Consider the following 13962-nt stretch of genomic DNA (forward strand, 5'->3'; position numbering starts at 1 on the left):
TTACTGTTTTTCAATATAAATTGAAAAAAAAGGATTCAGTTAAGCCTTAAGCATCTCTGGAAAAGTCGGTCGCATATATAAGCGTGAGGATGAAACAAAGAGTGGTCGAATTCACTGATTATTATAGTGGAACCAGGTAAAAGTTGTTTTTATAGAATTAGATTTAAGGATGCTGTTTAATCAGTATTATTTCAATATGTTCCCTCAGATTGGCCTGTTATCAGGCTAATTTTGTAGTATTTCCTCTCCTTCATCCTCTTTGTGGTGAAGTAGAGCTGAATGAATCCACAAATTAACATTTGCTTGAGGCAATCTGGTACTAGCATGATAAGTAGATTTCAAATAAATGTTATTTACCTCTAAGATGGTAACAGCCGTTCATCTTTATACTGCATTCCTGCAAATAAGCTATGGATTTGGAGATTTGCTTTTTTTTAATTTATTCTAGAGTAAGAATTTTTCTAGAAGAAATTTTTTCCGATATCTTTTGAAAAAATACTCTTCTTTATTGGAAAAGCAATAAAAATGAGAAGTTGCTGTTTGAGGTAATAATGTTGAAAAAATTCATTTTGATTTCCTGGTTTCTGAATTTGAAAACTTGAAATTTTTTGATAAACATGAAGCAGGATCATATGATAGCAAGAAAAAGGTTGCTTATATGTTTGTGTACGCACAAAATTGACCTTTGCGATGCAGCTTAACATCTAAACACTAAGAGCAGTCATTTGTTATGACAGCAGAATTAATTGAGGCTAAAACAGTCGAAATTCCACTTCTATCAAGCTGTTCATTAGGAATTGCTCTCTGGCTTTAGTGCTGTCAGAAAAATAACCTGTTCTGCTATGATTAAATGGCAGATGATGGTCGGTCCACTGCGTTTGAGAGAGAGGTTGAATAAACTTTCTACTGCGGAAACAATTCAGAAGTGACACGCTGCAAGGGGGGTCAGAATGTGCATTGATATCCAGCTGAGCTGTCAACTGGCACTGAGCCAGGCACGCAAGGCTTTGCCATTTGAAGCAGCATGTGAAGCACATACAGTTTTAAAAAATTGTCCTCCTTTCATGGATGACTTACTATCAAAGAGAAAAACTTTTGTTTTATTAAAAACAAGAATATTGTTTGTTATCTTATTTGTAACTGCAAGTACATATTTACTTTTTTTGGTTTTGAAGCTTTTGGTTGAAACAGATATGTTAATGTTTATATGTGTGCATGCATGTGTGTAAGCTGATTCCTTGCAATAGGGGGAGAAGAGCAGACTTTCTTTCTTTTTTTTTTTTTTTTTTGAGTGCCTGAGTATTTCCAGTTACTGAGAGTGAAGCATAGTTAATAAAAATCTACGCTTGGGAAGGATAAAATTTCTTTGTGTGTCATGCATACTCCCCTTAAACTAGACAGGAGACAGTTTCTGTATATATAGCAAATACAAATGTAAAACAGTTTTTAGTATGAAGTTAATTTGTTGGCTGGTTGATTTGTTTGCTTTTTTAACTAGGCAGGATTTTCCAGTTCATTGATAGACTTAATGGGGGTTGTTTTTCAGGGTATGACATAATATTATGTTTTCCTTCCTAGTAATAGTAACTGGCTTTTGCATTTGCCTTCCTTCTTTATTTAAAAATCCAAACAATAAACCTTTTTTTACTATCTATTAAGAGAAGTGCAAATGATTTTATTCTTCTAATGTTAGCTAAAATTGTTTTCAGATTCTCTCCCTCACAGTAAACTCTAGAAGTTGGTTTTGTAACTGTTTTTAAGGTTTTTGACAAAGCACTTGACAGTCTTCAAGACACTTACTGTCACTTTGTAGATGAATTAAGTAGCATATGTAAGGTTGTTATTTATAACCCGCTTTTTTCATTCTCTGTGTGTACTCTAAAAATACTCTTACCGTAGATAGCGGTGAATAATCTAGTGGATATTGTATTATATTTAACGGCACCATTATATCAGTGTAATTACGTTCTTTTTTCATTAATCTTTGAGTAAGATCAGTATCTCCTTATTGTTAGTCACCCACTTTGTCTTCTAGCGTCATAGAGGTCCACATATTAACATACCTCCTGTAACAAAAAAAAACCCAGTACATATATCTTCTGACCATTGTAGGAGATAGCTCAGGAGTTGCAGATACCCTGTTGTTTAACTTATGCCAGTGCCACTTTTTGGAAATGGTTAGATTAAAGTCAGAGTTGTCCATTTATTCAAATTATTTTTCCCCTTTGCTATTCTAGCAAGTTAAAGTTTCCTGAGTTTCAAAATCTTCAGAACTGACCCGCTCCTGGATTGTTTGCTTTAGTCTGCAGGCAGATAGCAGCTGCCTGTTTCCATGTGTCTGTAGCTTCATCCCTTTGCCTTTTGTGCCATAATCCGTATCTATCCCTGCTGGTGGAATGCTGTAAGCTACAGCAGGTTGTCTTGGAAAGGTGTTTTAGGGTGTTGCTTGGTGGAAATGTTTATATACGATTAGAAGAGCTTACTGATTTTGAGACCCTCTCCTGCTGTAGAATACTTAACCAAATTCTCACTAACATCCTGATAGGTGGGATACATGTCCTTCAGTGACAGAAATCTAGATCTTCTTACTGCCTTCTGTTGTAAAGATTAACTTTCACTTATGTGCTACATTGTATTTTTGCTATTCTGTGTGTGCAGAGTGTTATATAGTACTTTCAAGTTTACATACAGATATTTAAGGTGTTTAAGCCATTGTATTGCCATTTTATAGTTCAAAATAAAAACAGGCAAGCAAATTGTAAAAAACATTGTCTTGAACCTGAAACTGTCCATTTTTAATTTGACAGAATATTAACTCAGAGACTTTTGCAAGGATTGGACTAACTCCCAGTTATTAGTTTTTGCTTACTCTTGTAAAGGTGTTTTAAAAATATATTTTTTGATTTTCACAATCCTGCTTTAGTTTTAGTACATTTTTAAAATGTATTTTATGTTCATATGAATGCTAGTGAATAGATTTCCTTCTTGGTTCACATTTCCTTGTCTTTTTATGTGAGGAAGAACAAAGGAAATCTCAGTCCTTTGCCTGCAGTACTGCAGGTGATGATGATGATGATGATTATTATTATTACAGTGTGGCAATATCTAGGTGGTCCTTTTCAGTGTTTAGGGCTACCATGTCACAAAGGCTTTGACAACTTTTGCAAGAGTGTCTACTTCAGTCTCTGTCATCAGCAGTACATTTTAAATGTGCCACAACTGCTCTTCTTTGGATGTTGCAATGGACAGTAAATCTGTGGTGGTTAGTACTCGCTTCAGAAATTTCAGAGGTCAGCCTGTGCAGCATTAGATTCTATAAACAAAATTATCAGTGCAATTGAGATGATAATCTTCCAGATTTTGGACTGAAATCCTCATTGGGGTTAACCCTTTGCCTACGCTTTAGTCACTGCGTGAGTCTGTGACTTGTTAAGAAAACCCGTTTGCCTCGTAGTGAATAGACAGTACATCCACATTAAAATCTCCATGCAGTTGCTGTGAAAGTTATTGTGATACTGTGATAGCAGCCCATGAGTTCTAACACATGGACATACATCTGTATATTACCTCTATCTGGCAGTCTCCAGTAATGCTGCCAACCTGCTAGGTGTTTTTGAGTAGATCATCTAATGATTGAGGAAGCAGCAATCCAAAAGATGGATGTTATGCTTGTTCAGGGGAGAAAGCACTTTGAAGCAGTTTTGCAGTGATAGTGCAGACACTTTTATTTCCAGATGCACAAGGACAGTGCAGGGGAACTTTTTAAGAATGCTGCTGGGTTACTCATGGATGCTCTGCTTCTGTAACAATATCTGTGCTTCAGGCCTTTGGGCTGGCATGGGGACTGCATTTGGTTCTGGTGGGAGATGATGTGGTCTCCGAAGACACTTCTGGCTGGACACAACAGTAACCTCTTTGGGCGCAAAGCCATTTGCCGTTAGGAAACTCTAGCTATTATGTGGGCTACCAAAAACTCATCAAAGCAATCCTGTTTTCTAAGTTGGTTCACCATAAAGTGCCACATAAAACATCTATTTTTGAAATGTTGTTTTGATTTAAAAATACTGCTCCTCAGGCAAAATGTGGTACTCTTCACAGCAAGCATTATAGGAAACAGAGCTCTTGGGAGATCTGTTCTGAAATTGCGGAATAAAATACTCCAAAAATGTAGAACTGCTACAGATTTCATCGTGCTCAGAAGGGCAAGATGTAGGAATTTACCTTTGCTTTGCTAGTACAAGCAAATAATGCAACACATAGTATTGGGCAGGGCTGAGGGTGTTAAATACAAATTTAGAAAAGCAGTAAACTTATCTTTGGGAGTTGGAAGAAAATGATAAAATTAATTTATTTTCATGGACTCATTAGTGACAGCTGTTAGTGTCTTAAACTTCTGAGATTCCAAAGTCTGAAGGCCTGTATGAAAATTTGAATTAACTAGAAAAAAAATAGATTAGGATAGAAATATGCTTTAGAGAAGTGACTTCTGTATTAACTCTGCCTGTCTTGGAGGAGCATAAAATAAGCTAATAGGTGTCATTAGGAAGAATGTATTTTTAAAATTTCCAAGGTAAACTGACACAGATATCTGTGAAAAACGGAACTTCCTACTGAAATCTGTGGCACAACTTCTATCACATTACTATCTCTCACAATTCACAACTAACTACAAGTTTTTCAGCCTTTCAGTTTTAAGAATGAGATAAATTTGGGTGGGATGAGTAAGCAGGCTTGTCTTAAATCTAATCGGAAATGCTAACCTGATCTTCATATGAATTTCATATGAATGCATTGTGCGTTTTGATTGATTCAGTACTTAGCATGGATGTTTGTCTCTTGAACTAAACAACTTATTAAGTGGTAAAAAAAATACCTTCAAAGATGAGTGTTAGGCAAGCGTAATGGGAAAAATGTAGAAACCTTGATGTCTTGTTAAAGAAAAATCTTTTTCCACTTGTGTTAGAAGTGAAAGTTAGATATTGGTCTGAAATAAGGACTACCATGAGTTTGATCTGAATCTTGAATATTTGTATGTTTCAATGAGGAGTGTAAAAGACTTAAAAGTCTAGGGATCACTCGTAGTAGCTGCGAAGGGAGAAGAAAAAGATGATATTCTGAGAAAGCTTGCGTGTTGTATTTCTCTAAAAATATGTTTAAATCTGTATGTTGTTTACAGGTTTTTTCTCCTTCTGTTTTTGTTTTGGGGTGAGCATTTGTGGCTGATTTGGTTTTTGTTTTTCTTCCTGGCCAAATGGAAATATGTATAGGAGCAAGAAACAGAAGTAGTTGAATCGTTAGCAAAATGATGAAAAGTGTATATCGTCTGAAGTGAAATGCTGAAGAAGTAATGAGTTTGTCCTTCAGCTTCTGTGTTATGGTATTCTTTTGAATTTCTTGCTCAATGCATTTTGAGTAATAAGAGTTTAGATACCTGAAACAAAATATTGATGAAATCAGTGTAGGAATGCAGATGTCTGCAGTTTTCTGATGTTTTTTTTTTTCTGTTGTGTTTTTGTTTTATGAGATGACCAGATTTGCTCACTTGTGGAGCACATTGACTTTTGTTTTACTATGAATTTAATGGAGTGCAAAGGAGAAGAAATTGGAAGGGCTGCCTAAAATGTCGGTGAATTTACAATATATAGTAGACTGAGAGAACTGTTTGGAATTTGTATTTGGTCTTGCCATTTTGAATAATTCGACTGACATTTGAAATTATCTAGTGTTTGAATGTTGAAGTCATTGTGATATTCTGCTCTCCAGAGCCAAACAATTATTTTATGATATATTTTGATGAGAATCAGAACTATTAACTTCCCATAAGGAATTGCAGAAAAATTATTCTAAGGATATCAGTGGTTTCTAGTCCTGGATTCTCATCCTGCTGATGGTTTTACAAGCACTCAGGTTTTTTTGCTAGCAGGGAAGATTTTGCAGACTCAATATCTTAATTGCAATAAATACAAATTTTACTTTGAGCACGTTCTTTTTAATTCATTAGACATCTGCAAAATTTCACCGAAAGTATGTGCAGATTTTATATAACATTATGATGAAAATAATTTGTTTAACATTAGTGAGCATGCGGTTATATTGTCAGTTTCGTGGTTGTCTTTTTGACATCAGCATAATTTTTCATTTGCGGTTTGGAAAAATCCACCAGAATGCGGTGTTTATACCTGATCATACACAGTTTCAGGCTGCAAGAGTTAAATATGCATGTTAGGGGTTACATTGTAAATATAACTGTTTGAGGTCCTTAACTCTGAGTTAAATGTGAATTAATTCCAGGTGTATAATTCACAATGCTAATTCACAGCTAAATTATTTTTAGCTGCGTCGTAACATTGCTAATTACAGCATAATGATTTGTTATGTTGTACTATTAAAAACAAACGGAAACTTGCAGTCTCTGTGTTTCTTGTAGTTAGGATCTGATTCTATATGTTAATTATTTTAAGACTGAGACAATGGCACACTCATTTTGAGAAGAACATGAGTGAAAACACTGGAAAATGCTTTCAAGTACACTTTATTTTGTTTTATGTGGAAACACCCTGCACATTGTTCAGCTCTTGTATTTATCGTATTACGATAATCATAATTTCAAAATAAAAAAAAGAGAGATTACTTATGGGCAAATGTGTTTGAGGGCAGGAATGAAAGTAATTTCTGTATTTGAGGTTTACACAGTTGCTTTGCTTTCAGTTGGTTGTAATTGACATTTCCAGATGCGAATCTTTCACTCAAAGTAGTTGCTGAAGTCTGATGAAGAGAAGGTTTGGCTGCCTTAGAGTATAACATTGATAACCTTTTTTTCCTTCTGTCTTAACTGCAATGTGTGTAAACTTGTGTTTATGCCCTCAAAATGGTTACTTAAGGTTAAGTAATAACGCCTTTGCCCCAGTGCTGATAGATACTGTTGCAAGCTGCTGTTTGAAGCAGTGGCCAAGTGGCCAGTTGTTAGTAGGGAGTGGAAGGAGGGCTCCGCACTGCCCCTTCCCTCTGCTTGCTTTGCACCGGCACAAGCGCTCCTGTGAGTCTGCTATCTTAGCTCCCTGAAGAAGGTCTTATGGAAAATCACTGGTGTGTGGGTTTTTTTTTTTTTCCCCTGCAGCTTTAGCTCCCTAAAATGGCTCACAGTGAGGTTAAACAAGATTGAGAAATGGGGGTTGGGTCTTCGCAATGACAGCTGACTCCTACCTTGTGTTAGCTGTAATGGGAAGCCACAGTGGTGGCTTTATTTAGATACTACACTTAACGCAGTGTCCGCTGCTGTTTTGTCATGTTTATAGTCTTAACAATTTTTTAAGTTTTTTTTTTTTTATCTTCTTTATTACTGTATATAAGATTCTGCACATAATTTTTAATTGTCCAAATAACTGGCTATGGTGAGAAACAGAGGAACTAACAAAACAGTTAGCAAAAGTGTGAACTTCAAAATAAGACGTGTAGCTGTGCTCTTTTCCTTTTTGATTTTTCTTTACATAGCTCTTCTTTCCATAAATGAAGATAAATCTAAAACTTCATACTAATACTGTATTATAGATGCAATTTTTGAATGAGAAGAGGAAACAAATTAGGTATGCTTTATGAAGTTGAAATAACATAGGCAATTAAATTGTATTTGAACAGTGTGTACTGGTATTTTAATTTTTTTGTTATGAAAGTATGGAAACATTTGATAATTTACTGTACATGTGTGATTTCGCAAGCTGACCACTTACAGGGCAATTATGGTTTCACAGTTATCTAAATTTTTAATTAGATTATCTAGTCTTTTCAGGAAATAGTGTTTAAAACATCTTAGCAATTGACCTGCATTTGAGATTAAATTTAACCTGATGTTTATCTTCATTTCTTTAAGGTCCTATTGAATTTGAGGAATGTAACACATCTAGTGCAGTTGAAGGTAAGTTATTGTGGTATAGTTATTTACATCAAAATGCTGTGGATAGAATCTGAAGCTGAGGAATGAATGGTATTCGGCACATGAAACTGTATGAATTTGAAGTATTCTGATAAGCTAATAAGTAACTGTTCCTTTGAAATATGTACTTCTACCAAACTTCTACGAAAATAAGATTTACAATACTTTATTAGTCTAATGCGTGATTTTCAGAAAATTTTAATGTTTTTTATAAATATACTTTGGCTAACACCCTCTCATTGCAGAGGTTTGGATCTGGTTCACTTATGACTGTGAATTTAATTTACAAGCGTCAAAATAAGCCTCAAGCTCTTTCCGTTGTTGCCATGTTAGTTATACCAATTCTAACGCAGAGTTATGGTCACAAAACCTTCCTTTATTGATATAGCTTATTTTGCTTAGGGGATTGTTTTAAGCAGTTAAGAACTGTTTTATTTGTATAAGCTATGTATTTACTTTGGGGCAAAGGAGTTGACAGTGTAGCTATGGCAGCCGACAGCTCTTAAAGTTGCCCAGATTGCAGCTGAGAGGCTTAAAATCTTATTTGACTGAAACAGAGAAGCTCCATCTTCAGAACTACTCCTATCTCCGTTTGTCGCTGGTTTTGGCTGGATAAACCACAGAAAGGAAATAAATCCCAGACTCTGCATTTAAAAATAATTTTGGAGCAATGATTTCTGTCTCTGTTAAAATATAAAATGTGACTGAGTTTACAGCTACGTGAAATATGAAGTTCTTAGTTATTTCATCCAGAAAATTTCTAAGAGTAGAAAGGTTCCTCGCTTATATGTGCTATGTAATTAAATTCTGTAATGGGGAATATAACAACTACTATTTTTTTAAACAATGTGCTCCAAGTTATGAGTTGTTAAATTTTGGAATCCAAATGATTTCCACTGTTCTGCTCAAAACATGACTTGCTGCAGGAGGTTTATTGTATCAAGTCAAAGTTGTAGACTGTTTGGATCAGATGCTTGCGTTTGGTCCTTTTGTATAAAGCTTGGCAGTGTACTTGCTTCAGCAAAACTTGGGGAGAGAAGCAGAAAAGACAGTAAGCCTGATGGAGACTTTAAGTGTATTTTAGTTTGAGTACATTAAATGAATATGAAAGAAAACTTTTTTTCTGTATTATAGCTATATGTATCCAGTGTTAAAAATGAGGAAGAAAAAAAAAAGGGAAGGCATGGTTCCAGATTCAACAGGAGCCAGCCTTAGAGCCAGCTACAGCGCTGGGATATAATGAGCTCGGCATCAACTGGAAAGCCTTAGAGACGTTCTCTGTTTCACAGGACCAAGATCCTACTTGCTGAGAGAGGCTGGGGCTCACAACTTTCAGGACTATTCAGGGAAAGAAGAACAGCGTGTTGAACTGCAGTGACTGAGCGGGGCAGGGTCCAGTCCCTGAGCCGTGTGTGTTGGCTGTTCAAGCTCAGCAGGAGCAATAGTTCCTGCTGAGTTTCTCAGAGCAGAGTCTCTTCCCTCAAAACTGGCAATGCACCCACCTTCCATAAAATAAGTGGCAGTCCAGCATACCCTACTTAGAGAGTTGCATGTACAATGCAAATCAACACTTTAGGTTAAAGGTTACTTTAACCTTTTTTCTTAATTTAATTCTTTGATTGGTATGTTACTTACAACGTATTGGAATAATGTTGCAGAGATCTTGTATTGCTTTCGTTGGGCTCCATGCCCAATGTTAGATTTTTGTGTCACTCATTATGGCAGCATTTAGAAAGTACTGACATTGGTATACACCAGTGTTGGACTTTGGTAAATATATGCTCATCTCTGATCTTTAAATAAAAAAATGTTTGTTCCATAGGGATAAAACCACGGAAGAGAAAGCCTTTTGGTTTATCAGGAATAATGAAAAAAGAAAAAGATACTGAATCTGTGTAAGTGTATTTCCAGCTTTTGAAGCTTTCAGTTGTGTTATGTAAACTACTAAGAATGTGGAGATAAGCATTAGCTGATGATTAACAAAAACAGTGATTTTTATAATGAAAGTTCAAAGGAACACTATCAATATGAACACATTATAGACATTTAAGATTTTTGCATTTAAAGATGTTAAGTAAACAATATAAATGCACTCTTACTAGTTTACTCATATGTTTCACTGTTTCCTCTGCATAGATAAGTAGTTCTCCCTTGTGCAGACATTTAAACACTGTAGATAATGTTATTCTCACGTGTGCTCCTACCCAAATAAGACCTTTGGAAGTGAAAAAGGTGCTGTATATCTAAGTGTGTGTTTGCAGAATTGAGGTTTTAATTATTTGTTGGAAAAACTCTTATGTGCAGTAGAAGGACAGAAATATCTTTGAATATTTTTCTAGAAATCATATGCCCATTCATTTCTGAAAGAGCATTATTTTAACTCATGATTGATATTCCCACTATACCCTTTGTCATATTCATTGCCTGTGCTCTCTCTGTCTCAGGAATTAAGATATTCCAGAAAGTGAATTTGAATAAAAGTTTTAGGTGAATTGGTAGTATTCTGTGTATTAGTAATTAGGGTTACTATATTTCAGTGTATTTTGTTCATAATTTCTAGAAGCATTTTCTCAACAGAAGAGTTTGATTTAACAGGAAATAGCTTATTTAAAAGAAACTTAGAAATTTAGAAATATTTTCAAAATGGCAATATTTTAAAACATTCTCTTTATTTTAAATTTTTTTATTTTAGCAGTCTTAGTTTTTAAATAACATGTTTAGGAATTCATGACCTAAGAACTGCAGATGGTGCGTGTTTACACGTACAAAGTGCGAAAGCCTTATGGCTATTTTTCTTTTGTTATTTGATTATAACAGTGACACGTTTCTAAACAATACTTTTTTCCTCTCTATTTTGATGCCATTAGGACTCCAAGGTGGTACTTTTTTCTTCTTTCTTTCTTTCTTTTTTTTTTTTTTTTACATCATTCCATTATATTTCTGTTCTTTCTGTGATTTAATCTTCCCTTGCACTATACTTTACTATGCCCAAGTAGATGGAGACAGAAATGTAGATAGTGTGGTTTTAGTCAGCAGTAATCTGAGAATACTGTTCTGTTATAAGGACTTATTTCTTGTGATTATGATTTAGTTAAAATATTTACATTTGAATGGTATAAAGATTTGAGGATTTTGATGTCTTAAATACTTTTAGTGCACTTCTTTATAGTAATCCCTTCTCCCTGGAAACTGATTTAGTGAAGAAATTTTCTTTATACTGCACAACTGTTGCAGTATCCAATAGCAGTCAAAAAATGTGTTGTTCAATTGCTATCCTTTCCTGGAAATTAGTCATTTTGGTAGCATTGAGTACTGATACATAATTAAAAAAAGAAGCTATCTGCTTTTCTTGTCCAACAAAAAAATTATTTTGGCCTCCATGTGAGTTATTACTCAAACTAATTTCGTGTCGTTTATTAGTTTGTTTGCAAACCAAGCATCTCCTTCCATCCGTTCTTTGTCAGATGATGAAATTTTATCTGGCTCCAGCAAAGATTTAGGGCTGTTAATATCATTTTTCTGGAGCCAATAGAGGCCAGGAAGTTTCCAAACTGACTCTTTTCAGGTAAAACAGTTAGCGTGTCTTGACTCAGAGATTGTGTTTCCTTGAGCTGTAACAGAACAATTTTCTTGGGTGCTGGGGGCTGAAGATTGGCTTCTCTACACTGTCAAACACTTCATACCTGTGTGTGCTGATCCATTGAATCTGGATACTTTTCCAAAAGCTACTTTTTCCCAAAGACATCTTATCTAATGGAGAAAGGAAATATGGGTGTCTCTTTCTAGGAGAAATTGTTTTGCGTGGCACAGTGATGTTGTCAGGCAGTATAAATCAATGCAGCCACTCTGAATTGGGAAAAAAGTTGCCTTACTTTCTATGACTTGGACTAAAACTTGATTTATGTTATATTATTTGTATCTATATATACATTCAACACAGAATTGAATAGCTACTAATGTCAGAAAGAACTGCAATGATACTGACCTATATAACACATGCTGTAAGTTTTTACAGATTCTCACATTAATCCTTCTAACTGAACAAGAACATCACATTTTAATATTGGGTTTTCAAATAATAGATGACCCATTATATGTCTAAGTAAAATAGTCTAGGAGTTATTTATCATCACTTTAAAAAGTTTTATTGCTAGTCTCTTTTTTTTCTGATTTCATCTTCCAGTCAATGATCTTGTTACAGGCTTTACATCACAGAACTCGGTATTATCAGAAACCTCCACGGGGCGGGGGGGACCACACTTCTGTTTTAGTTGTTAGCTATAATCCTTAAATTCCCTTAGAGAGTCCCCACTTTCTGGATATGTTACCTTATACTGGAAGTCTGACCTCGTTCTTTCAGCTTGAAAGAAAGGAAGATGATGCAGCTAGCTATGCAAAAGCAAACCCCCCTAAAACTCGATGTCCTCATTTCCCACTTCTCCAGCCTTCGTCACTTGCAAACTTCACCAGCAGTTAGTTTTCCTTTGTATCTTGAGAATGGATCCTGGCAGATGCTGTCAGTGCTCCTCTGAATGCTACTGTACTTACAGTTACTTTTTGAGATCTATCAGCTAGTTAGTTTTGAAAATATTCAGTATGAGCTATATTGCTTTCATTGTAGTTTGTCTTGCATCATGTTTTCACATTTCGTAGCTTTTATGGACTTTAGGCTGTCTTGTTTGAGTTGTACGGATGCTTTTTAAAGCCAGATGTCATAAAATGTGTTTCTTACATCTCCTGAGAGAAGTCTAACACTTGGTCTCTTTAAGCTGTAAAAGTAGCTGTTAAAGTAGCTTTTTCTCTTTTAAAGTAGCAGTTTCTCTTGCTATGAATTTTTCTTCGCCGGCAGGGGGAGGTAAGACCTCAGATAAATAGAGCGCACACTTTCTTCTGTGTGGTGCCTTTCCGAGGAGGCAGGATCCTTCGTTTCACTGCCAGATCCTTAACAGGCTGTACTGAATTTCATATTAATGTTTCCATGTTTGCAAGTTTTCATACCTGTTTTTAAAGACACTGCAGTTTGTACATTTAACCTACTTAGCCTTTCAGAGAAGATAGTTTCGTTTCTTACAAATTCTAATGTTCTTTCTCTTTTTGGTAAGCACATCTTTAGCATGTTCTGCTAGACTATGTATAAAGACTGTTATTCAGTTATGCTTGTGGTTTTATGTTAGGGTGTAGATTACAAAGGCCTGTATCTTACACAAGTATTGCCACATACTTTAAGTGTAATTGCCTCTACTATCAGCGTACATCAGTGAGAGAGAATCCATGTCGTTCATTTTTGGAAATACTACTGTTTGAATCCCAAAGTTATGCTGGAAACAGTTTAACACATGAGTAACATATTTGCAAGCATTGTCTTTCTGCCAACCACTTTAAAACAATTCTAAAAAGGACACTCTATTATTTTTCCAACATCTTCTGGTGGTTATTGTTGTTCATTTCTATACTGCAACCATCCTTGACAAACATGAAGAACATTCTAAAGAGAGAAGCTCTGAATTTACCGTAAGAGTAGTCGTAATGGCTTTAAGAACTGGTTGATGTACAAAACGATTTGCAGTTGCATGTGGACAATTTCATTTGATTGGTGACTGTGATTTGTTATACACATCATCCAGGGACTTGACTCTTAAATTATGTTCATCCACACAAAATTGTTGATTATATTTGCCTAAAAAGCAAAATATGGTGCATATTCACAAAGGTAATTTTAAATACAGCCTTGTATTGCTGTCTTCCCTAGATTCTGTCTCCCCTTGCTCCCCCCTCCCCCCCCGATGTGAGTTAGGGCCACCTTGCAGCTTTTGATTTTCAGTATTTATTGTGCATTTTTCTTCTACAGTGTTTTCAGCTTCTTTTATTTAAATTTCATGCTGTTGAATGCAGATGTATACTGTAAATTTTAAGAGTTTGAGAGGCAAATGGGTCAAATGTGATGTTTCCAATTGATTGAAATTATTAAAGAAAGTACCAGAACTGTTTGAATGAAATAATTTGTGCATTTTATAATTGTACATTTTCTTTCT

General features: G+C 35.2%; 1 protein-coding gene across 3 annotated transcripts in view; it reads left to right on the forward strand.

Moving 5' to 3' along the window:
• Positions 1–13962, forward strand: part of LOC138064451 (F-BAR domain only protein 2-like) — an 89134-nt gene that overhangs the window by 38707 nt on the left and 36465 nt on the right. For all 3 annotated transcript variants that reach the window (XM_068927080.1, XM_068927081.1, XM_068927082.1), the window contains exons 9-10: positions 7868–7912; positions 9753–9825. In XM_068927080.1, coding sequence (XP_068783181.1) covers positions 7868–7912; positions 9753–9825 — 118 coding nt within the window. The remainder of the gene's footprint in view (positions 1–7867; positions 7913–9752; positions 9826–13962) is intronic.

This window comes from Struthio camelus, chromosome Z (genome assembly GCF_040807025.1).
Source record: "Struthio camelus isolate bStrCam1 chromosome Z, bStrCam1.hap1, whole genome shotgun sequence".
Taxonomy (NCBI): domain Eukaryota; kingdom Metazoa; phylum Chordata; class Aves; order Struthioniformes; family Struthionidae; genus Struthio; species Struthio camelus.